General features: G+C 47.0%; 1 protein-coding gene across 1 annotated transcript; it reads right to left on the reverse strand.

The window, feature by feature from the left end:
• Window positions 1-8,863: 8,863 nt before the first annotated feature.
• REP15 (RAB15 effector protein) lies at window positions 8,864-11,018 on the reverse strand. The gene has a single exon (XM_033952572.1). It carries the CDS (start codon window positions 10,827-10,829, stop codon window positions 10,122-10,124), a length of 708 nt encoding a protein of 235 aa, XP_033808463.1. The 5' UTR covers window positions 10,830-11,018; the 3' UTR covers window positions 8,864-10,121.
• Window positions 11,019-24,665: the final 13,647 nt, after the last annotated feature.

Consider the following 24,665-nt stretch of genomic DNA (forward strand, 5'->3'; position numbering starts at 1 on the left):
GCCAGTCCTCTCTGCTGAACCACCCCGTTCTCATCCTGTGGTACAGTCCCGCTCTGAGGCCGATCCTCCTCGGGACCAGGAAGGGCACCGGTCTCCCCGGGACCGAGAACGGCACCGCTCTTCCCGGGACCGGGATCAGCACCGGTCTTCCTCTCCCGGTACCGTCTCAATGCGCTCTGGCAAGTCTCTTTCTAAGACCCGCCACACCGAGCCTTCCACCCCGACATCTCGGCGTGCGCACACTGATATCAGGGACCCGGACTTATGGGAAGAATCCCCACCCGGTACCGAGGAGGACGCATCGTCCACAGACGAGGAACCCTCAGTGACCGATACCGCTTCCAAGCCTGAGCAATCCTCTTTCACCAAATTCCTCAAGGAGATGTCGGCGGCTCTTTCTATTCCTTTAGAGTCCGACTCTAAAAAGTCCCAGGCCTTTCTGGATGCCTTAGACTTTGAACAACCTCCCAAAGAATTCCTCAAGTTACCAGTCCATGACATACTGCGGGAAACTTTTTATAAAAATTGGGAGAATCCACTCACTGTCCCCGGAGCTCCTCGTAAACTTGACAGCCTATACAGGGTCATCCCAATTCCGGGTTTTGACAAACCTCAATTGCCCCATGAGTCTCTCCTAGTTGAGTCTACATTAAAGAAAACTCAGGGCTCCAGTGTTTATGCCTCCACCCCTCCTGGCAGAGAAGGCAAAACGATGGATAAGTTTGGCAAACACCTTTATCAAAATGCAATGCTAGCCAACAGGGCGAATAATTACACATTTCACTTCTCATTTTATATGAAGCATCTCGTACAACAACTATCTGCCCTACAAAAATACATCCCTGAACGCAAAGTTCCACTCTTTTAACAACAAATTTCCAGTCTCCTTCAACTGCGGAAATTCATGGTGCGCTCTATTTATGATACATTTAAGCTGACCTCCCTAGCGTCTGCCATAGCTGTTGCCATGCGACGTCTGGCCTGGTTGAGGGTATCTGATCTTGACATCAACCACCAAGACCGCCTAGCTAACGCACCCTGTCTTGGGGACGAACTTTTTGGGGAGTCCCTGGATTCAACCACCCAGAAGCTCTCAGCACATGAGACCAGATGGGACACTCTGGTGAAACCTAAAAAGAAGGCTCCTCCTGCTCGTCCTTATAGACCACAGTCCTCTTACCAGCGCAGGTACTCGGCCAGGCCTATCAACCCGCCCCAACAGCAGCCTCGCAGACCTCGTCAACAACAACACACTCAGGCTCGCTCTCAATCTCACCAACCTGCCAAGCCTCTTCCTCTGTCAAAACCATCTCAGCCCTTTTGACTCCTTTATCCAGGGCATAGCCAGTCTCCCACCATCATTACCTCTTCCTCAGCCAATCGGAGGACGTCTCCAACTCTTCCTCAACCGTTGGGAGGTCATCACATCAGACCTGTGGGTCCTCAACATCATTCGCCACGGCTACTCTCTCAACTTCCAGACTCTTCCACCAGACAACCCTCCAATAGAGTCTGCGTCTCACTCCTCCCAGTCCCTTCTCCTCCTAAGGGAGGTCCAATCCCTCCTTCTTCTCAATGCCATCGAAGAGGTTCCCACAGACCAAAGGGGTCAGGGATTCTACTCCCGCTACTTCCTGGTTCCCAAGAAGACAGGAGACCTTCGTCCCATCCTCGATCTCCGGGACCTCAACAAGTGTCTGGTCAAGGAAAAGTTCAGAATGCTCTCCCTGGCCACACTTTATCCTCTTCTCTCTCAACACGACTGGCTATGTTCCCTGGACCTCAAAGAGGCCTACACTCGCATTCCAATCCATCTGAATTCACGTCGCTACCTCCGATTTCAGATACAGCACCGCCACTATCAGTACAAAGTGCTACCCTTTGGCCTCGCATCATCGCCCAGGGTGTTCACCAAGTGCCTTATTGTGGTGGCGGCCTTTCTCAGGTCTCACAACCTCCAGGTGTTCCCCTACTTGGACGATTGGTTGGTAAAAGCACCTACGTCTCCACTTGTGCTACAAGCCACTCAGCACACCATCTCCTTCCTCCATCTCCTGGGGTTCGAGATCAACTACCCCAAGTTGCATCTACTTCCCACACAGCGGCTTCAGTTCATTGGAGCCGTTCTCGACACCACTCTCATGAGGGCGTTTCTCCCCTCCGACCGCCAACGGACCCTGCTCCACCTCTGCCGTCAGGTGCTCCTTCGTCACTCCATTCCAGCTCGGCAGATGATGGTCCTCCTGGGCCACATGGCCTCGACGGTCCATGTGCTTCCTCTGGCGCGACTCCACCTCGGGACACCTCAATGGATTCTAGCCAACCAATGGTCACAGACCACGGATCCTCCTTCTCATACCATCTCTGTGACATCGTCTCTTCAGCAATCTCTTCAATGGTGGTTGAACTCCAATCTTTCCAGGGGTCTACTCTTTCATCTACCCCCTCACTCCATGATCATAACCACAGATGCCTCCCCCTATGCATGGGGAGCTCACCTGGGAGAACTTCGCACTCAGGGACTCTGGACCCCTCAGGAGCGTCAACATCACATCAATTTCCTGGAACTCAGGGCCATGTTCTATGCCCTCAAGGCCTTCCAGCACCTTCTCTACCCTCAGGTTCTTCTCCTGTGCACAGACAACCAAGTCGCCATGTACTACATAAACAAGCAAGGCGGCACCGGATCTCCCCTCCTCTGTCAGGAGGCCATCTGCATCTAGACCTGGGCCATGGCCCGCAGTCTCTTCCTCAAGGCTGTTTATATCCAGGGCGAACAGAACTCCCTGGCCGACAATCTCAGCCGCATCCTTCAACCTCACGAGTGGACTCTGGATCCTCCCACACTCTGCTCCATCTTTGCTCGGTGGGGCACTCCTCAGGTGGACCTCTTTGCAGCTCCTCACAACCATCAGCTGCCCCAGTTCTGCTCCAGACTCTTCTCTCCTCTCCTCATCGTCTGGCCCCGGATGCATTCCTGCTCAACTGGACGGATTGCTTCCTCTATGCCTTTCCTCTACCTCTGATGTTGCGGACATTATTCAAACTCCGCAGGGACAAAGCTACCATGATTCTCATCGCCCCTCGAAGGCCTCGCCAACACTGGTTCTCCCTCCTGCTCCAGCTCAGCTCCAGGGAGCCCATTCCTCTTCCTGTGTTTCCTACTCTACTTACACAGCAGCATCAATCTCTACTACATCCCAATCTGTCCTCACTCCACCTGACAGCTTGGTTTCTCTCGGGCTGACCTCTCCAGAAAATCTGTCTAAGCCTGTCTGTCGTATTCTGGATGCCTCCAGGAAACCGGCCACCCTCCAATGTTACCATCAGAAGTGGACCCGGTTCTCCTCTTGGTGTCTGCTTCATCATCACGATCCCACCTCATTGGCGGTGGAAACTGTACTGGACTATTTGCTCTCTCTCTCCGATGCTGGCCTCAAGTCGACCTCAATCAGAGTCCACCTCAGTGCCATCACTGCGTTTCATGAGCCTATCCTCGGAAAACCTCTTACGGCTCATCCCCTGGTTTCTCGGTTCATGAGAGGCCTCTTCAATGTCAAACCACCTCTGAAGCCTCCTCCAGTCGTCTGGGACCTGAATGTGGTTTTATCAGCACTCATGAAACCTCCGTTTGAGCCTCTTGCCACAACTTCACTCAAATTTCTTACATGGAAGGTGCTTTTCCTCATTGCCATCACCTCTGCCAGGAGGGTTAGTGAGCTGCATGCACTGGTTGCCGACCCACCTTTCACTGTTTTTCACCATGACAAGGTGGTTCTGCGTACCCATCCTAAATTCCTTCCCAAGGTGGTCTCGGAATTTCACCTCAACCAGTCCATTGTGTTGCCTGTCTTTTTTCCTAAGCCCCATTCTCATCCTGGGGAACAGGCATTGCACACGCTGGACTGTAAGCGTGCCCTTGCTTACTACCTTGACCGTACCAGGGCTCACCGCTCGTCTCCTCAGCTCCTTTTGTCCTTCGACCCTAACCGTCTAGGTCGTCCTGTCTCCAAACAGACGCTTTCCAACTGGCTTGCTGCCTGCATTGCGTTCTGTTATGCTTGGGCCGGTGTCTCACTGGAAGGTGCTGTCACGGCCCACAGGGTCAGAGCTATGGCTGCTTCTGTTGCTTTCCTCCGTTCCACGCCCATCGAGGAAATCTGCAAGGCTGCCACTTGGTCCTCAGTTCACACATTCACTACTCACTACTGTCTGGATACCTTCTCCAGACGGGATGGGCACTTCGGCCAATCTGTGTTACACAATTTATTTTCCTAATGGCCAACCATCCCTCCTCCCTCTCTGTTAGCTTGGAGGTCACCCATACGTTAAGAATATGCTGCCTGCTTGTCCTGGGATAAAGCACAGTTACTTACCGTAACAGGTGTTATCCAGGGACAGCAGGCAGATATTCTTACGACCCACCCACCTCCCCGGGTTGGCTTCTTAGCTGGCTTATCTTAACTGGGGACCACGCACTCCTCCGTCGGGCAGGAAGGCACTCGCGCATGCGCGGTGCGGCCAACTAGAACTTTCTAGTAAAAAGTGTCCGTACCGGGGCTCCGTCGGTGACGTCACCCATACGTTAAGAATATCTGCCTTCTGTCCCTGGATAACACCTGTTACGGTAAGTAACTGTGCTTTACAGTAAGGTCAGGCATGTATGTCTATCTTTTCACCAAGAAATGAGGCAATGCTAATACTGGGCCTGGTGGAGATTTGTTATACTTTTTTTTTTAAATCTAGCCCAGTGAATTTCAACCCAATCTTTGGAAAATCCTGTCCAGTCAGATTCTCAAAATATTTGTGATGAATATATACTACAGAGATGTACTTTCACTGCCGCCTTTGTATGGCACATATATTAATTGGTTATCCTCAAAATTAGACTGGGTGGGTATGTCCAAAGGACTGGGCTGAGAAGGCCTGATGTAGCCTGGGCCCTAGTCAATGAACTGCTTGCTGGCTATGCTGACTGGCAGTCAAATTGTGCAGCTTCTACTACAGAAATCTGGGAGCATTACTCAAGAGAGATTTTGGTTTGTGAGACAGGTTAATGTGCATTGGCTCAGGACTGGAGTTGGTGACCTGATCACAACTTAGAAGCTAACATATAACTTATATCCTGATGTGAAAGTATATGACTTCTGACAGCTGTCTGATTATTTTATTTTTTTTCAATTATGCTGAATTTGAGTTCTCTAGTATTAATAGCATTTCCTTTTCAATAAAAAAATAATTTGGTCAACTGTGTCCAAGAAATAAATATTTTACCAGATTTATTGCTTTTGTGTATATTCTGTTCATCTGCAAGTTGCTCATAGTACTCATCAAAACTGGGCTCTATTCATGCAGTGTAACCTATGTGGTGTTTTTGGTTCGGTTTAATCACTTCAGTATTATCCTTTTTTTTTTTAATCATCTTTGCAGAATTGAAAATCAAAAGCAGTTCATTTGAAGAGGAACTGGGAAGGTTTGATCATACTTGTTTTCTGTGCCACCTGAAGCACTTTGCTCTGCCTGCCATTGTTACTAATCTGTAAAGAATTACAGGAATCTGAGAAAATACAGTGTGCCTGCAAGACAGGTCTGAAATTATCACATCCCATCAAATCCTCAAGTTGCCATAACAGGTGTAGTCTATCACCAAAATGCCACAACCTGCTGTACATGACCTTACACCTCAAGCCCTGAATCTAGAATCAATCCAAATACGTAATTGCAATCAACTAGGAATGTGCCATGCATAGTTACCAACATCCTAAAATTGTTAGGGGTACCAAACCCAATAAAATACTCTGGACACAGCAAAAGAGCTTACTAAATATTTGGGATGCACAGAGTTGGTTTCCATGCTGCTGTTTACAAAGGAACTGTAAGCTAGAAAATTAATGACGAGTCATCTGTTATAATGCTTCAGCCTTGGCTAAATTACAAAGATAAATTATTGGTAAAATGGAAAGTGTAATCTCTGATGACAAGCAGGCATAATATTCTCATAGGTGGGTGACATGATTCACGGAGCCTGGTGTGGACACGGTCCAAGTATACTGTCACTTTAAATCTGAAAGGCAGTGCTCTGACTACACGTGTGTGGGGGGGGGGGGGGGGTGCTTTCCTATCTGATGCATGAGCATGGGAGCAGTGGTCTCATTTTCTACAGAGCAGAGAAGTCTCTTCAATCTAAGCATAACTTTTTTTCCCCCTTCCTTTTGATGCCTTCCCATGTCTTTCCTTATTTTCTTTATAATACTTTATTTTAGTCTTAATTTTTGTATGTTTCTAAAATATTTTTGGTTTTGGTCTTTTGGGACCCTTGAGACCCTTTTTTGCCCTAGGAGCATTGATATTTTTTGTATACCCACTACTCAAGCTCCCTGGGCCATTGAGCCTTTTAACATTGCTTAAGCCATTTTTTCCCTTCATGTCAAAGAGGGTGCTGAGTTTGGGTTTTTTTTAATGTACAAATGTAAAAAATGGTGCAATAATACCATTTCAGGCTCTGGGCCACATAGCTGATGCATTGAATGCTAGGGTCCTGAGCACCAGCACATTCACTGTGACCTCTGTTTAAGCAATGCAAATTAGATCACTTGAAGCCCACAGAATCCAGTGTAGCAAGCTTTTTGGGTCTGCATTAAGCATGGCAGAGGACTTGACCCAAGACATTGGGTGTGCCTAATGCTGCACTGAGAATGCCAAGCATTGGACTTTGTATCACAGCCACATAAAGACTGCCTCCTTATTGTCCATGCTGTGTGGAGTGAGAGACCAGACATGTAAGAAACCTAAGAAGCTTCACCATTCTCCTTTCAGGCATCGTGCTGACAGCTAACCTGCATCAGCAATGCATGGTAAACACTGATGCTGCAGTAACTTCTTTTCAGCTGCTCACGCCTCATCCAGCACCTTTGGGTTCCTTGAGGTCTTGTACACCTACATAGGTGGTGCCACAGGCTTCCTCCACCCTGGTGTTCCAATTGGCATCAATAACTTCGGTCCAGGTGGGAGATATGGACTATGCTCAAGGAAGAGTTTTCAGGAGTACTGCATACTCAGGCTTTCAGTGTGTATGTGCCAGCTTCATCACAGCCCAATGATTCATCAGAGCATAAGCCACAGGAGAGGCCTGCACACCAGCTCAGCATGTATCATCAGGGGCAGCACGAACTTGACCAATGCATGTGTTGACAGCAGAAGTGCGCTCTCCTGGGTCAGATGACAGACCTCATGAAGCCAACATTGTAGTCCATACTTTTCCATATTATTCCTAAGAAGTGTACTTTGAAGTCGGGCTCTGGAAGTCAGTACAGGATATATAGGACCTCTTGACTGAAGTGTCCTATGGTATTCCCTCGGAACCCTCTCTGCCATCTGAGTGGCATAAGTCCCCTCCGGGAAGCATCTCTGGTTAGATTAAAGGGACCCAGCTTCAAATCCCACTTTAACTCTTATTCTAGCACTGCAATAGATGTGTCATTCTGGATAGATGGGTAATATTCCAGTGCTTATGAGCCATACAGAAGGAATCCACTCCAGCTTTTAAAATCCCTCCTCTTTCACTAGATGGCTTTGCTGTCTCCTTCATTTCCTTCTGACTTGGAGGTCCTGAAGAAGTGTTGAGTGAAGATCTGCTAAGGGGAAGAAAAACTCCAGTTTGAAATATCTTAACTGCTAGCACTCAACTTGGGAAAAGGTGCAAGTACTTTGCAACCACAGTATGGCTGGGAAGTATTGTATGACCAAAGGTGTTGCTAAGGTTAAAGTTTCTGTCTCCATGCAGACAGAAAATGTTACCCAAGCAGAGGGTGCAAGCTGAACAGAGAGAGGAGGGACAAGGGAGGATTGGGTCTCCTTAATATCCAACTTGCAGTGGTGTGCCAAGTCTGACATATTAATCACTGGTTTAGAGCTCTGTCTACTTTTTCTTTTAGGTTGGTGGAAACATTTTTGCTACATCCTTTTCATTTTAGTGCCCTATTTCATGCGCTTCAGAAACAGTTTTGTTCTCTTTTCCAGACCTATCTCTGCGTTGGCATGGAGAAGGCTATGTTCCCTTTTAAGTTTGACATGCTTATTCACCCTTACTGCCTATACAAGATAACCCTGACTTTGAACCAGGATGGACCTCTAGGGCACAGGTGTCAAAGTCGGTCCTCGAGGGCCGGAATCCAGTCGGGTTTTCAGGATTTCCCCAATGAATATGCATGAGATCTATTTGCATGCACTGCTTTCAATGCATATTCATTGGGGAAATCCAGAAAACCCGACTGGATTCTGGCCCTCGAGGAGGGACTTTGACACCCCTGCTCTAGGGTGTTCCAACACGGCCAGGATGGACCTCTAGGCTGTTCCAACACTGGTAGGCACGTGGTATCTATTATTTCCATCAGGTTTTGACAGGTCTTATGCTCCTTTTTGTCTTTGCAAATGAAGTTCTTGTTACCCACCCAAGATTCTTATGCATATTGGCAATTGTACCATTACATTCTTTCATTACTTTCTGAACTTTGACAATAGAATCTTATGAACAATTAAGGGAGACCCTTTGCTTGGATGCCCAAAATGCTATCCCCTTAAGGTTCTTTTGGACTTACTGCCAGATTAGGATTACTTACGCCCAAGTACACAATGGACTGCAGATTTGGGTGTGGCAACCACTCCATAGGCCAGCCTTGATCTTTCCATTCCATAAATATCTGTTTATTGCCCAGTTATGCTAGTGTGAGTTCTGGGCGTAAGTGTTAAGGGTAGCATTTGAATTAGTAAAGTTACAAAATAGTTCTCAGCAATTTTTAGTGGCTTGAAGTTGATGCTGCATGAAAACATTATTTTTGAAAATTGGAAAATTTTTATTCCACAGTTTAAATAAACATTCTTGACATTTTTATACATCACCACTTTTACACAAATTTTTAAATGGTTAATGAAGGAAGTTTTTATGCAATTGGTTTGTGTGAGGTTTTTGTGTTTTGTTTTAATTCATACTATCATTTTGATCTCTGTGAAGGTGCATTTAAAATTGTAGTGTCAGCACATTAGATTGATATAAAATTAAGGGATCAATTTAATGAACGGGTAAGCACTAGTGCAGTGCTTTTTACTTCTTACTACAGAATGTGTTTGGGTGTCCCGTGGTAATTTTACAATGTGTGTGTGCAAACTGTACACTAAAACATAATTTGTATGGCTGGAGACAGAGTGGATACAACACATTTCCAGTACCAGGCTTTTGTAACCGTGCCTGTTCTCATGGCTTAGTAAAAGGACCGCAAAGGTGTTTAAAAAGAACAAAAGAACCCCCCCCCCTTCCAAATATAACTAAAGCCAGCTGATTTTTTTTTTTCGTGCTGCACATTCCTTTCTTGCCTCCATTTCTTTAATGAGAATATTAGTATAATTTTGTTTCTGCCCAGGTGGTAGGGTGTTTTGATTTCTTGAGTTATCTTTCTGTTTCCAAGATTTACAATTATTTAATGTGATTGTAAAATTGAAAATCTTTAAACAAAGAGTAAGAAAAAAAAAGTCTAAGACTGCTGCTGCCTCCTCATGGTTTTACTAGAGAGAGACTATTAATATATTTATCAAGGAAAATACTTATTCGTATTGCTCAGGTAGCAAGAGCAAAAATAAGTATGATGATTTGATGATTTTTTTAAACTCAGGAACTGTGGCTCCTTTCCTAACGGTACTTAAAGTCTCCATGTAAGCTTTTTTTTGTTGTTATTTTTCACTATTCAAGAAAGGAATGTGTAGTTTTCACGTGGCTTTTGCCAGCAAAACGCCTTAAATAATAATCCAATCCCAAATTAAAATGTCGCCAACCGTTGTCCGGAATTCACATTTTTACAGTATTTAACGAGATTTTGGTCTGCTCAACACCGTCCTTATTTGAACAGAAGCGAGTCTTAAAGAAACAGGACCTCCGGCAGTGGCTGGCAAGGGGCAGGGGGCGCCGGAACCTCTTCGCCCCACCCATCCCATCGAATCTTCGGCGGCGGCGCCTCCAACCCCGCTGCGCGCGCCGGCCTCAGCCAGGACGTAACGTCAGAGGGTGGGAGGTGCTGCGAAGATTTGACGGAAGGGGGCGCCTCCCCTTCCCCCCCCCCCCTCGCAGGCGATCAGAGGAAATGGACGTAGAGCGCGCCGCCGTGGCGCTGCCGCAGCCCGTTCTCCAGCATGTCCCTGATGAGCAAGAAGCCGTCGGTGCCCGTCACCAGCCGCCGCAGCGCCTCCTCCCCGGACAGCCGCCGCTGGCTCCTCTCCCGGCGCACGCTGCTCAGCAGGATGCCCCGCACGTTCTTCGGCTTGCCCGGCACGCCGAAGACCAGGAAGAGCCCCAGGCAGTCTCGCCCCACCAGGGTGCAGAACTCCTCCAGCTTCTCGTAGCGGCTCTTGCGGCGGTACAGCTCGTCTGCCAGCGCCGCCTCCCGGCCGCCGGCGCAGTAGCTCCCCGCCGCCGCCTCCTCGCCGCCCCCCGGCTCGCCCATCTGCAGGGCTTGCACGGCGATCTGCAGCTTCACGCGCCGGTCGGGGCCGAGCAGCGTCCAGACCCAGTCCACGCCCAGCAGCAGCGACTGCTGCTTGCTCAGCTTGCTGGTGGTGATCTGCTCCTCCAGCCCCTTCTCGACGCAGAAGCTGATGAAGTGGACCAGGAAGATCTCGCTCAGGGTGTCCGTCGCCGGCCGCAGCTTTCGCTGGGGGTCCTCGAAGCCCAGGTAGTCCTGGAGCCGGTGAGCCGCTTGCACTGCCGCCTGGCCGAACACCTCGCAGATGACGTCCGCCTGCTGGTCCGGCGGGCTCGGCTGCTGCGAGTTGGTCTGGCCCATCGTCCTCCCCGCGGACAGGCTGAGTTTCTTACCAGTTTCTTACCGTTATTGGCTCATTATAGGCAACCTGCTTGCAAATTAGGTTTCTGCCACCTCAGCGGCCGATTTGTGCTTCCTGCTGGCAGCCCCGACGGTGTCTGTTCCCTCCTAGTTCATCTTCAGGAACTGGTACAACCTGTTCAGCCAGGACAGGACAGGACTGTGCTGCTGGCTAAGCTTTCGCTTTGGTGAGGTGGATAAAGATAGATGCATTTTGCATACATATGTGAATCATGTTTCCATAACGCCTCGTTTTCCCCATTCATATTACTGGAAGTAAAGTGACACACCTTAAGGCCATGTTATTGAGATACTGATGTCCTTAAGGGAAGGATTCTCAAAAATTACCATTTAGCACAGACATGGGTAACTCCGGTCCTCGAGGGCCGGAATCCAATCGGGGTTTCAGGATTTCCCCAATGAATATGCATTGAAAGGAGTGCATGCAAATAGATCTCATGCAAATTCATTGAGGAAATCCTGAAAACCCAATTTGATTCTGGCCCTTGAGGACCGGAATTGCCCATGTCTGATTTAGCATGTCAATAATTTTACCAGCTGATTATCAGAATGGCCTTTTCCAAGCTTCCTAACAGTCTCCAACTCTGCCATGGGGATGGGATAGGGAGGGGGGACAATTCCCCCCCACATCATTCTCTAATCTACATCTCCAAATGCCTGTTACTTGACACTGTTGCTCTCATTCAACATCAGCCATTTCACCATCTGCCAATTAAAGGGTTAACAGTGCATTAAAACTGCAGCAATAATCTGTCCATTGGTAGTAAGCTACAAGTTTCCTCTCAGTACCTGACAAGCATACCACAGCATGCATCAGTCCCTTATCTCCGACCTGACACCTTTTTCTCCTTCCCAACATATTCCTGGTGTCAAGCAGCATCTGACCCTCTCCTCTTTCTAATATATTTTTTAAATGCCCTGGTGGTCAAGTGAACTACTGCTTCCTTATCAACACATCTTCCCGCACAGCTTGCAAGCACTTCTCACAAGTGCAGCTCACGTGCACATCTTGCAGGTTATTTGTTTTACTTGTATTTTGTATTAAGGCTTTTGTATAAGGCATATATTTTGTATTAAGGGTTTTGGGTTGTTAGTTTCCATTATGTCCTATGGGGAAATTTGCTTTGATATACAAGTGCGTTGAATTACGAGCATGCTTCTGGAATGAATTATGCTCGCAAACCAAGGTTTGAATGTATTTCCAAATGCATTCTCTTAACTATTGAGAAATGCCTCATCTTTCAAGCATAGAGCTCTTCCCTCTCCATCCACCTTCTCCTTTTTGTCCTGAGCCTGGCTAGAAAGGAAACACAGTGGTACCTTGGATTACGAGCATAATCCGTTCCAGGAGCATGCTCGTAATCCAAAATGCTCGTTTATCAAAGCGAGTTTCCCCCATAGGAAATAATAGAAATTCGCTTTGATAGGTTCCCACCCTCCACCCCCCCCCCCCCCGAGGCCAGCAGCGCTGCTCCCCCCCCCCACGAGAATCAGCATTGCTCCCCCCGAAGGCCCCCCTCTTCCCGTGAACCGGCACCCCCCCCGGCCACCATCGGGCACCCCCCCCGTGACCTGAGGTCCCCCCAACCCACGCGAACCCTCTTCTTACTTTGAAGTAGCCTCCGCACCTGCTCCAGCATGTCCTGTGCTGTGCCGGTGCCCGAAAATTTGCCTCCGGTGCTGGGCCTTGAGCATGTGCGTATGCTCAAGGCCTGAGAGGCCCAGCACCGGAGGCAGATTTTCGGGCACCGGCACAGCACAGCACAGGACATGCTGGTGCAGGTGCGGAGGCTACATCAAAGTAAGAAGAGGGTTCGGGTGGGTTGGGGGGACCTCAGGTCGCGGCAGGGGGGGTGCCGGATTGCGGGGGGGAGGGTGCCAGTTCGCAGGGGGGGGCGCTCGCAAATCGAGGCGCGCTCGGTTTACAAGGCACCAAGTTTGCAAATGTTTTGCTCGTCTTGCAAAATACTTGCAAACCAGTGTACTCTTAAATCGAGGTACCACTGTATATACTTCCCCCTCCGTATTCGCGGGGGTTAGGGGCAGAGCCGGCCCACAAATATTTAAAAAACACGAATAATATTCGGGCCGGTTCTGCCCCTAACCCCCGCTTCCCCCGGCTATTTTAAGCCCTGAAAGCCCCCCTGTAAGCCTTACCTGGTGGTCTAGTGGGTTTTCGGGGCAGGAGCGATCTTCCCATGCTCCTGCCCCGTGCAGATCGCTCACAGGAAATGGCTCGAGAGACTACGGGAGCTCAAGGCAGCCATTTCCTGTGAGCGATCTGCACGGGGCAGGAGCATGGGAAGATCGCTCCTGCCCCGAAAACCTGCTAGACCACCAGGTAAGGCTTAAAATAGCCTGAAAAATGAAAATGCTTTTTTGGGTTTAAAACCACGAATAAGTGAATCTGTAGATACGGAATTTGCGAATATGGAGGGGGAAGAGTATGGTTTTAAATGCCCAACATGTTGGTACTTTGTAGAGGGTGGTTTGAGAATTCTCTCCAACTAACCTGATATTTAAATATAAAACAGACAGGAATCAAGAGCAGTATTTCTAATTTTATTACCAAGTCAGAGAAAGATCAGCTGCTAGAGAGACAGCATCATTAGTAGTAATTCAGATTTTATTTTCACAAACAAGGTAACAGTAAGATCAGCTTATATTAGCGTTTTAGGTTACAGGTAGAAAATAAACTTAGTTTTCTATAGTTTTCTCTCTTCCCTTTTTTCTGTTTGTTACAGAAATTGCCATTTTTTATAGTTGTAATCTAATTTTGTGATTTCACCAATTAGGGTGCTAAAAACTAAAAATTATAAATTAAATCAATAATGGGAACATTTTTTAATATTTAATGATTATAGAATACACATTGAGGATGTTATGTCGGTTAATGTAGTTCACATTTGATTTAGGGCAAAGGTGTGTTTTTGAAGTGACATAAGCCCCTGAAGAACCTTGGCAGTGAAACGGCTGGGTAGCCGTCGGGCTAAAGCTAAGTGCTCTTCTTTATTAAATTCTTCTTGAATACATTGACACACCAGATTGTTATATCTCGGCCTGTATTATTCATTCACAATCAAGACCAGTGATGAACATTCCACCCCAGTAAGGACATGAAGAACAATTTTAGTAGTGTCTTGGGTGTTTGAAGTCTTCAAAAAAACATGTTTGCATCAGTTTGTTCTCAGTTGGTTGGTAGCCAGTAAAATGCACGGTGGCAAGTCAAATTTGCTCAAGCCAATTGCGCGCAAATACAATCACACTGTTCTAATGCTTTGTACATCAGCCCCTCCCTTTGTAACAAAAGCATGAAAATACATAAACCACACGAAACCTAAGCTAACCAGTTTCAACCTTTGCACCTGTTCGGTTGTAGCTGCAGCAGAACTATAACATATATATTTTCAAGGTTTTTTTTATTTAGATTTCAATTTCTCAAGCATCATCTTATTTTTTTTCCTACATTTTTTCTCCACTCCTGTTTTTAAGCCTTCTATTATCTTTTATTAGTTATTCATATACTGTACCATACATTTTTCTTCTATACCGCAAAGTTCACCTAGGATTCAATGTGATTCACAAGAAGATTAAGAACAGAGCACATGAACATTGAATGAAGGACAGGAGGTAGGCTCCTGAGATTTTGTTATAGGTCCAAGGAGAAAAGGTGGATCTTAGTGTAATACTGGCATGGATATTGTAGGTGGAGAGGAAGACTGTTCTATATCTTGGGTCCCTGCTACGTGAACCTCGATTAATGCAGCTTCTTCCTAAGTATGCATAGGGGAGGCTAGTTTCTACCGTTGGTGTGTCCTTGCATTGAGTAAGGAGTGCGTAACTGCTATGTCTGCTCTAAGCTATCCCCACACATGGCTTTGTGGACCATGCAAATTGTCTTGTAGTGTAGTCTTCTCTTCACATGGAGCCAGTGTTACTCCTTCAGAAGTGGAGAGAAGCTTTCATAGTTGTCTAAGTGGTTTATATTAAGGTACTCGATAAGAGAATGATACAGGGACAAATTTTTCCGCGTCCCCCTGAGTTCTTTTCCTGTCCCTGCCCCATTCCTGCAAGCTCCAACCTCATCTGCATAAGCCTCACAGGAATGGGACAGGGACAATGACAAAGCGTGATGGAATGGGGAAATTGAGTTCCTGGAGGGATGAGCATTTTTCGCTATCTGTCTCGGGTGGCTCACAATCTATCTAAACTACCTGGGCCAGTGGAGGATTATTTATTTAAAAAATTTCTATACCGTTTTATATCAAAACGGTTTACAAAATGGTTACATACATAAAATGTTAAAACAAATCAGGATAAGTAGAAACAGACAGCATTAATTCTAACAACAATCAATACTCAGAAAAATGCATCTACAAATAATTGTGTTTTTAACAGTTTTCTAAATTAACTCCTGTCACTGCTTTTCCGAATTTGACCAACAAGGGCATTTCATAGTTTTACCCCTGCACATGAAAAGGTCATTGCATTGGTTTCCGCATATTTTGGGTTGAAATTTGTTTTTAACAATGTAGACTTTTCCGAACTCAGTGATCTTGTTGGTTGATAACTCTTAAAGAATTCTGGAATCATGCCACATAGAAATTGGTGACAAATCATAATTGCTTTGTATTAGATTCTATATACAACTGGCAACCAGTGAAGTTGTCGAAGATATGGCATAATGTGCTCATATCTTGATGTTCCTGTTATCAATCTAGCCATGGCGTTCTGTACCACCTGCAATGCCCTGCACCTGGCTTTGGTTATTCCCAGGTACAGGACATTGAGGGCATCCCAGGTACCATGACAAGATCATTGCCTTTGACTCTTCCAGGCTTGAACCCACAATCTCAGGATGCTGAGGCTGTAGCTCTAGCCACTAGGCGTCTCCTCCCTAAGCAGCTCTCTTCATGGCTGTAGAGCTGTCCCACAGGGTCATCTCGGTTTTGCTTTTGTTACAGGTTCCATTTCTTTTGTTACTGTATGTTTCCCTTTATGGTAACCTGTATTGGTCACACTGCTCACTGCCAGCAGAGATCAGGACATTAAGAGATATGCAGTAGGGAAGGAGAGTGAAATGCTTGGTCATCCTGCTGGGGGGGATGGGAACAGGAAGTGCCAGTTATTGCTGGGGGAGGTACAGAAATTCTCTAACTTGACTAGGTGCAGCGGGCAGGAGCAAACTCCTGCCCCACTGCTAACCGGCTGAGCAGATCCACTTAGTCCATCTCAGCGGCACGAGCAGCAGCACAATTTGGCGCTGCTTCTTGGTGCTGAACGGCTTCCTTAATGGATCCCACAAATTCTCACGAGAATGTATAAACCGGGACCCCCATTTTTGGGTCAATTTTTTTTTGCCCAAAAATCCCAGTTTATATTTGAGTATATACGGTATATACACTCTCTGTCCCAACATGTCCTGCCATTCCTTTTGCTCTCCCACACCCTAGGTGGGGGAGAATAAAAGGACTTGCTTTTGTGATCTGCAAACTTTTGCAGTTAGCAGCAATGCCACAGTCAGCAGCACTCTTTCCCTCTCTTTTCCTCCCATTCTCACCCACAGTCTGGCATCTTTCACACATCCCTCTCATAGTCCAGTGTTGCTCAGCCCTCTCCAAACTTAGTTTTTGTGACCAACCCTCTGCCACCTTTTGCCCCCTAGAAACAGAAAGTTGCATCTGAGGAGGTGGGAGGTAAGACCAAAAGTGGCCAGCCAGAAGCAGATTACACTTCCCCCTCCCCATTCGCATTTTCGACACTCGCAATTTCACATATTTGTGTTTTGGAGGGAGGTGCCCCCCCCCCTCTCCCCCCTAGTTTGGCATGTTCCCGACTTTCTCCAGCCTTCCTCCCAGCATCCCGACCTTACCTGGTGGTCTAGCGGGCTTTCGGGGCAGGAGTGATCTTCCTACGCTCCTGCCCTGTGTAGATCGCCAATAGGAAATGGTTGCCGTGAGTTCCTGTAGTCTCTCGAGACTACAAAGGGAGCTCACGGCAGTCATTTCCTGTTGGTGATCTGCATGGGGCAGGAGCGTAGGAAGATCGCTCCTGCCCCGAAAGCCCGCTAGACCACCAGGTAAAGCCGGGATACTGGGGGGGGGGGGGGTTGTCAGAGCCAGATAAGAAGATATTTGCGGTTTTTCTCTCTTGCTCTGCCTCTATCCCCCGCGAATACCGAGAGAGATGTGTAGTTACAAAAAGCAAGTTTCATGGGGGAATAATAATAAGAGCTGTGGCAGCTCTAGAAAGAAATAGTTTCAAGTTCAAGTTTATTGTATTTGATATACCGCCTACGTACCTAGGCAGTTTACATAAAATGAAATACATTTGTACAAATACTTCAAAGGTCATAACATAATAAAATAAAGAGGGAGGCAAACAAAAAGACACATTAAAGGGTAAAGATGGATACAAAAGGAAAAGCAGTAAAGGATACATCATCTAAATTTTAGGAGGGGGAAGGAGAAACCAAAAGGATAATAAAAGCACATGAAGGAGCCATAATCGGAAAGTTTGACAGGTTGCCTGGATGGAACTTATACATTTTGACTTAGACCAAGTCGAAACAGGTAAAGTTCCGGATTGGGCTGCTGCAATTAACTCAGCGGCCCAAGCAACTCAGCCCCTGTAACGATCACTGCAGGAGGGATGCCCAGTCCCTCCTGCTGGCAGCTGCCATGACCCCACCAATGATTGTGGCAGGAGAGATGCAACCCCCCCCCCTGAAAGTTCACTGGCAGGAGGATGCCCAAGTCCTTCCTGCCGACTTCCCCCCTTGCAGTACCAAGATAGGGCCCGGGGGGGAGGGAGCGAGCGGCAACATTGAGTGCCTGGCAATTTTTACATTCTCATCACAAAGAGCAGCTGAGAAGCACTGTCCATCGCAGAAATTGAGCGTGGAAAGGCTCCTTCACGGTCCTAGTGTCTGTAGGTCGAAAAAGAAAAAACACCAGTGAGGAGAAAATTGTGTTACTCACTGTGCTTTGTTTACTGTAGCTGACTTTTCCCCTTTATTTATTGGGAGGGTGGGGTGGGAGGTTGAAGAAGAGGAGGAGAAAAGTTGCTTGCTGGTTTTTCATTTGTTCTGGGTTTTTTGTTTGTTTGTTTTAGTCTTTGAGAAAGAGAGGGGAGAGCTGCTGATTTCACAGGAGTGGTCAAAGAAAAAACTGATAAGGAAAAGGGAGGGGCTCCAGGGTAGTGTCTCTGCACATGCCCAGTAAGTGTCAAAGCTTACCATAAGCTAGGGGAGAGCACCGGCTATCAACCTCAGTCAGAGTACTTCACTGTCAAGTGTGCCTGCATAATCTCTGCTTGACAACGGAGAAAGGGTTTAAAAAAGGTTTGGATGAGGATCACGTGATGCTGTGAGCTGGTCGGCTGTGTGACCGATCGGCTCCGGAGCCCTGCCCCTCATCCGGCATAAAAATCGCGCCTAAAAATGAGCGGTTTTGCCCCCTTTTGCCAGCAACGGATCGGTAACGTATGGACAAATATTTAACTTCTCCGGGGGCACGGATGGCATCTAAAGCGGCGAAAAAAGACCGCGAAAAGACGCGACCCGGGGAGGACAAAATGGCGGCCGCGCCTTGTGTTGAGGCGCCGGTGGCGGCGTTCACCCCCGAGATGCTCACGGAGCTGCACAATATTGTCTTACAGGCATTGGGGCCAAGGATGGAGCTTATTTCCACACAACTAACTAAACTGGAGTCCTTGCTGGAAGACAACTCCACCAGGGTAACTGAATTGGAGACGAGGGTCTCGGCGGTGGAAGATGGGGCCACGGCACTGGAATCCACAGTGGCTTCCCTCACTACGCAGCTACGCTTTTGTCAAGATAAGATTGAGGACTTGGAGAACCGTTCTCGCCGTGGGAACCTGCGTTTCATTGGACTACCCGAAACCATATCCGACACAGTGCTATTATCGGTGGTGGAGTCCTGGTTGGCCAGTGAGCTCCCCATGCCATCATCTTTGGGCCCAGCCCGCTTTGAGAGGGTACATAGAGTGGGTCCTAAAGTGGGTCCGGAACAAAGACCCAGAGTTGTCATTGGAAAACTACATAATTATCGTCATAAAGTGGAACTGCTGAGAGCCTTTCGTGCCTGACGAGAGCCTCTGACCTATGAAACCTTACCGGTGCGCATAGGCCAGGATTACTCTGTTGCGCTGACTGAACGGTGCAAAGTCTTTCACCCCCTATGCGCTAAGCTGGTAGAACAAAAGAGGCATTTTATGTTTCTTTATCCTGCAGTACTGAAAATACATCAAAATGGGAAATGGCACGTGTTTGACTCTGCAGATTCAGCAAGGGAGTTCATTAATTGTGCTGAGTCCACTGCTGGAACTACTTGAGCATTACATTCTGTCTTTATTGCAATGCTGGTATTGGGGGGTTTAACAAGTTACTGCTGGTTGTTTATACGTTGTAGGTGCAGTATGTATAACTTTCTGAGGATGGCAGGGATCGGATAGCCTCACAGACGTGATTCGCTATCTTAGGCCCGGGAGGGTTTGAGGTTAGCCTTGTATTGGAGTAAGTGGGGGGATGGTACGGATAGAATGGGAGGGGAGGTTCGGGGGTGGTTTGGGTAGGGGTAGGGGGGAGTGGGGCTTGGGTTTTGGAACATTGAACATGCAACATTTATTTCTGTTTTTCATTCCAGTGCAGTTTCTGATAATCCCAGATACTGAGCTTTCCTTGGTTGCACCTCTGCACAGCTTTGTTTTGTATTCTCCTTGGCCTGGCTGGGAGCCGGGGAGACTCTGTGAGTGGACCTGGGTGCCTGTTTGTTTATTTCATAATCCATGACTTCCCAAACTTTTCGACTATTATCCTGGAATGTATGTGGTATAACCTCCCCTGTTAAGAGAAGTAAGATTCTTCAGCGTCTTCAGCATCATAGGGCTGATTTAGCCTGTTTACAGGAGACAAGACTCTCTGATGCGGAACACGCCAAGCTTCTTAGAGGATGGGTGGGACAGATTTTTTGCTCCTCCTCCTCCAATAAGAAGGCAGGGGTGGTGCTCTTGGTGCGTAGGGGATTTCCGGGCAGGGTGGAACAGCTTTATCGGGATGCCCTGGGAAGGATTTTACTGTGTAAGGTCACTATGTCGGGGACCGTTGTTAATCTGTTAATGCTGTATGCCCCCAATCAATATGATCACTCATTTTTTACTTCTATTACGGGAGTGGGAGTCCGTGATCCTACTAACCCTCTGATAGTGTTAGGAGATTTTAATCAGGTCCTGGACCCCAGTTTAGACCGAACGGGACTGGGCTCCTCTCAACATCATGGCCCCACGAAAGGTATTCCATACTTATGCGACACCTTAGACCTTATTGATCCATGGCGTGTACTTCACACCACGGAACGGGATTACACCCATCAGTCCCGTGCGCATCACACGTTTTCCCGTATAGATTACATACTGACGTCAACTGCTTATTTGCCCAAGATATAAGCATCAGAAGTGGGACCTCTTTCCGTGTCTGATCATTGCCCTATTTGGATAGATATCTTACGTGGCCCAGACAACATGCCCGGGAGTACATGGAAATTTCCGTCCTACTTATTTAAAAATCTGAATTTTCAGAAGTATCTTACACAAAAATGGAATGACTATGCGGCGTTTAATGCACAGCATTGGACCACACCCATGCTCTTTTGGGAGGCCGCTAAATCTGTACTTCGGGGGGATATCATTTCCTACGTCAGTGCCCATAGAGCCCGCCTTTCCCGGGGTCTTCTTCATTTAGAGGGTGAATACAAACGTCTGAAGCGAGCTCACCTTGCACATCCTTCCCCTCAATCTCAGGAGGCCATGGTAGCGGCGCAGAATGCCTTGAATACTTTATTACATGAACGCACGCAACATTATTTTCACTATTGTAAGTTTAAATTCTACAGGTTTGGGAACAGAGCAGGACGGCTTTTGGCTAATCTGACTAAACCTCACCGCCCTAATCGCCACATTTCCCATATTTTGCTGCGTTCGGGTGAGGAGCTTACAACCACTCCTGTTATATCCGAGGGTTTTCTTAAACATTACATGGAATTTTATGCTTCCAGGGATGGGCAGGGGGGACCAAATGCGGAGGACTATTTAATGGACGCTGGGGTACCCTGATTGACTTCACCTGATCGTAATTACTTGAATCGTCCTATACAGGGTAAGGAACTTCAGGGGGTGGTTAAACAACTTAAGGGTGGCACATCGCCAGGCCCCGATGGATTTTCTCCTGAGTTCTATAAACTTCTTTTTCCTTCCCTCTGTGGTCCTTTAGAGGCATATTATACAGCGGCCCTTGAGGGTGGGTCTTTTCCGTTGGGGGCTAATCAGGCATTTATCACATTAATACCTAAACCGGGCAAACCTGACACGGATATTGAATCTTATAGACCCATATCACTAATTAATGTGGACATCAAAATATTAGACAAAATACTGGCCAATAGATTGGCCACCCTGTTGCCCACTTTGATAGTACCGGAACAAGTGGGTTTTGTTCAACAACGCCACTCGGTACTCAATGTTCGTAGATTACTTACTGCTCTACAGCGCACAAGGGATTCTGATCTCCCGGGCATACTGATGGGATTAGATGCAGCAAAGGCTTTCGATCAGGTTAATTGGGGATATCTATTCCAAGTGCTCACATACATGGGTTTTGATGGGTGGTTCCTGGATATGCTACACTTGCTTTATACTGATCCAACGGCCCGCATTCTGGTCAATGGTACTTGTACACCTGTTTTCCCGATAGCACGCGGGACGCGGCAGGGTAGCCCTCTTTCCCCTCTTCTTTTCTTACTCTATTTGGACCCTCTTCTACGTACAATAATGCGGGATGATATTGTCCAGGGCTTACCAGAGGGAGATTCCCAACTGAGAGTTTTAGCTTATGCAGATGATCTCTTATTAACTTTGGGATCTCCCGAACTCTCTCTTACTAGAGCTTTAGAGTTGTTGGATAAGTTTAGTATGTACTCGGGCTTGGTACTAAATAAATCAAAGTCTACAGTCTTGCCCTTGACCCCGGAGGTACAGACACAGTGGAGGGGGCCTTTTCCTCTCACATGGGCATCGGGACATCTTACTTATTTGGGTGTTGTTATTTCCCCTGATCCTTCTAAACTATATGCTCTCAACATAGACCCTTTAGTTCTCTCCACAACCCAAAAACTGGAGAATTGGAGGGTTTATCCGCTTTCTTTAATGGGCAGAATAGCATTGTATAATATGATACTTGTGCCCCAATGGCTCTATGTGTTTCAAATGATACCTGTATTATTATCCTCACGTCATGATAAACTACTTGGGAAATGTTTGCAAAAGTTCTTGTGGAACGGGAAGAGGGCACGCATGTCTTTGGCTCATCTGGCGCGCCCTAGGGATCGCGGAGGATTTGGCTTCCGGAGTCTTCGTCTCTTGTCCCGGGCGTGCCAGATGAGACATTTGAATGACTGGTACCGGGGGACTAATCATTTTTCGGCTTCCATACAGGAATTGTCACTTTGTGCTCCCTACCATTTTAGTTATCTGCTACATGTCTCTCACCTGCAACGGAAGACTTCATCAGCACGAAACTTATTTCTACTACCCTTGCGACGTCTTTGGAAATTATTATGTAAACAGCTCCGGATTACCTCTCAGGTTACTCCTTACTTACCATTGCGGGGTAATGGTGACTTTGCAGCGGGCATGGACCCAGTTTCTTCTCTAGTGTGGACATTGCAAGCTAATCAATATATTTTTCAACTGGTAAATTCCACTGGCGCTTTGAAGTCGTTTGAAGAACTTCAGCGGGACCATGGCTGGAGGCCTAATGACTGGCTATCTTACCTTCAACTTTCCTCTTACGTTGGCTCCTTGCCACGGGATTCTATAGTGGACCGTTGTATGGAACATCTATCTGAAGCGCTGAGTCTGCTCAGGTGCCGATTCCATTGCGATTTCATCATCGCCATCTTCAGGAATGTCTGGGCGAGCCTTCCTATGAATCTTATGCTTTAAAATGGTCACAGGATCTTTCTTGTGAGGTAACAGCCGCGATGATCCATAGGGGGGTCTTTCGAAAGGCTCGAATTTCGCACAGTGTGACTTTGTTTGAAATGAACTATAAATTTCTACATCGGTTGTACAGATCTACCGCATACCAATTTCGAGCAAAGATGTGCTTGTCAGATTGCTGTCTTCAATGTTCTCATTCTCCGTCCACTTTGGGACATCAGTTCTGATTGTGTCCTCGGATTCAAGCTTTTTGGCAACAGCTGTGTATGCATATTCAAACCATGTGGAATTACAACTTTTCCTTAGATCAACGGATGCTGTTTACCCTTGAACATGTACCCCTGTCAGCTCCTAAGTGGTTTCGGAGTTTTCTGGCCCGTTCTATGCTATTGGGGAAGAAGACTATTCTACTTTACTGGATTTTTTCTGACTCTCCGACTCTTTCTCGTTGGCGGACTCTGATGATACAGCAAGCCTCTATGGAGCGACTTTGCTTTTCTATGTTAGACTCTGCAATGGGCAGGTTGTTCTGTCAATGTTGGGCTCCTTTCTGGGATACTTTAACATCAAGAGCTCGAAGTCATTTGTTAAATGTTTGACTATATATGTGAGACTGTACTGGAGTGGATTTTTGTTCTGATTTGTTGGTTTGGGACATGGGAGGGGAGGTGGGGGTGGATGGGATGGGGGGAGGGCTCAAGAATGTGTTGGTGAATTTGAGCAGTAATTTGGTATCCATGAATCTTGTTGTACACCAAGTATATTTGAGTGCTTTGTTCTTCCTTCATTGAAAAATTAATAAAATATATTTCTCAAAAAAAAAAAAAAGGTTTGGATAATTTCCTAACAGGGAAGCCCATAGGCCACTATTGAAATTGCTTGGGGTAATCCACTGCTTATTTCTAGGATAAGCAGCATAAAATCTGTTTTAGTACTTGGGATCTTGCTAGGTACTTGAGGATAATGTATTTGATGGACCTTTGGTCTACCCCAGTATGACAATTCTTATGTTATATGAGTGAGGTGGATACCTCTGGGGTGTTTTGGGGGCATTTGCTGCTGCCTCTGAAAAGTTCGCACTTGAGGTAGCTAGCTGTCTCACTCTGCCTAATGGTAGAACTGCTTCTGGTTGTAGATAATATTTTTTTCTCATACCCTCTGGCAAGGGATTTTTTCATTTAAAACAGCAAACTGGTTTTGGAGATCTAATTGGTTGGATTTCATTAGCATACTACCATGTTTCCCCCCAAAATAAGACACTCTTCTATTAATTTTGGGCCCAAAAAAGGCGCTAGGTCTTATTTTCAGGGCTGTCTTATCTTTTTCATGTACAATAATCATCTCTCCCTTCCTCTCCTCACCCTAATTCTTCCTATTTCCTTTCTCTCCCCCACATGTGCATCTTTCCTCCCCTCTCACCCATCCCCTATGCAGCAGAACCCTTGCATCTTCTATCCCTCCCTTCCTCCCATCCCCCGTATAGCATCTTTCTATCCTCCACCCCCACCCCCCGTTGACCCATCTCTTCCTCCAATCTGAACCATGAGACCGAAATAAATACAGTCAAACCTCAATTTGCGAGCAACCCGGTTTGCGAGTGTTTTGCGAGCACCCCCCCCCCCCCGATAACCGGCATCGCTCCCCCCCGCACGCAAAGGCCTCCCTGCGCAAACTGGCACCCCCGTCTGGCACCGGCACATAGCCCACAGGACATGCCGGTGCCGCTAGAAGATCTTCCTGCTTCTGCCAGCCTTGAGCATG

Source organism: Geotrypetes seraphini, chromosome 7 (assembly GCF_902459505.1).
Source record: "Geotrypetes seraphini chromosome 7, aGeoSer1.1, whole genome shotgun sequence".
Classification (NCBI taxonomy): domain Eukaryota; kingdom Metazoa; phylum Chordata; class Amphibia; order Gymnophiona; family Dermophiidae; genus Geotrypetes; species Geotrypetes seraphini.

Coding starts and splice junctions, on each gene's coding strand:
- REP15 (XM_033952572.1), bottom strand. CDS start 10,829: ATGGGCCAGACCAACTCGCAGCAGCCGAGCCCGCCGGACCAGCAGGCG.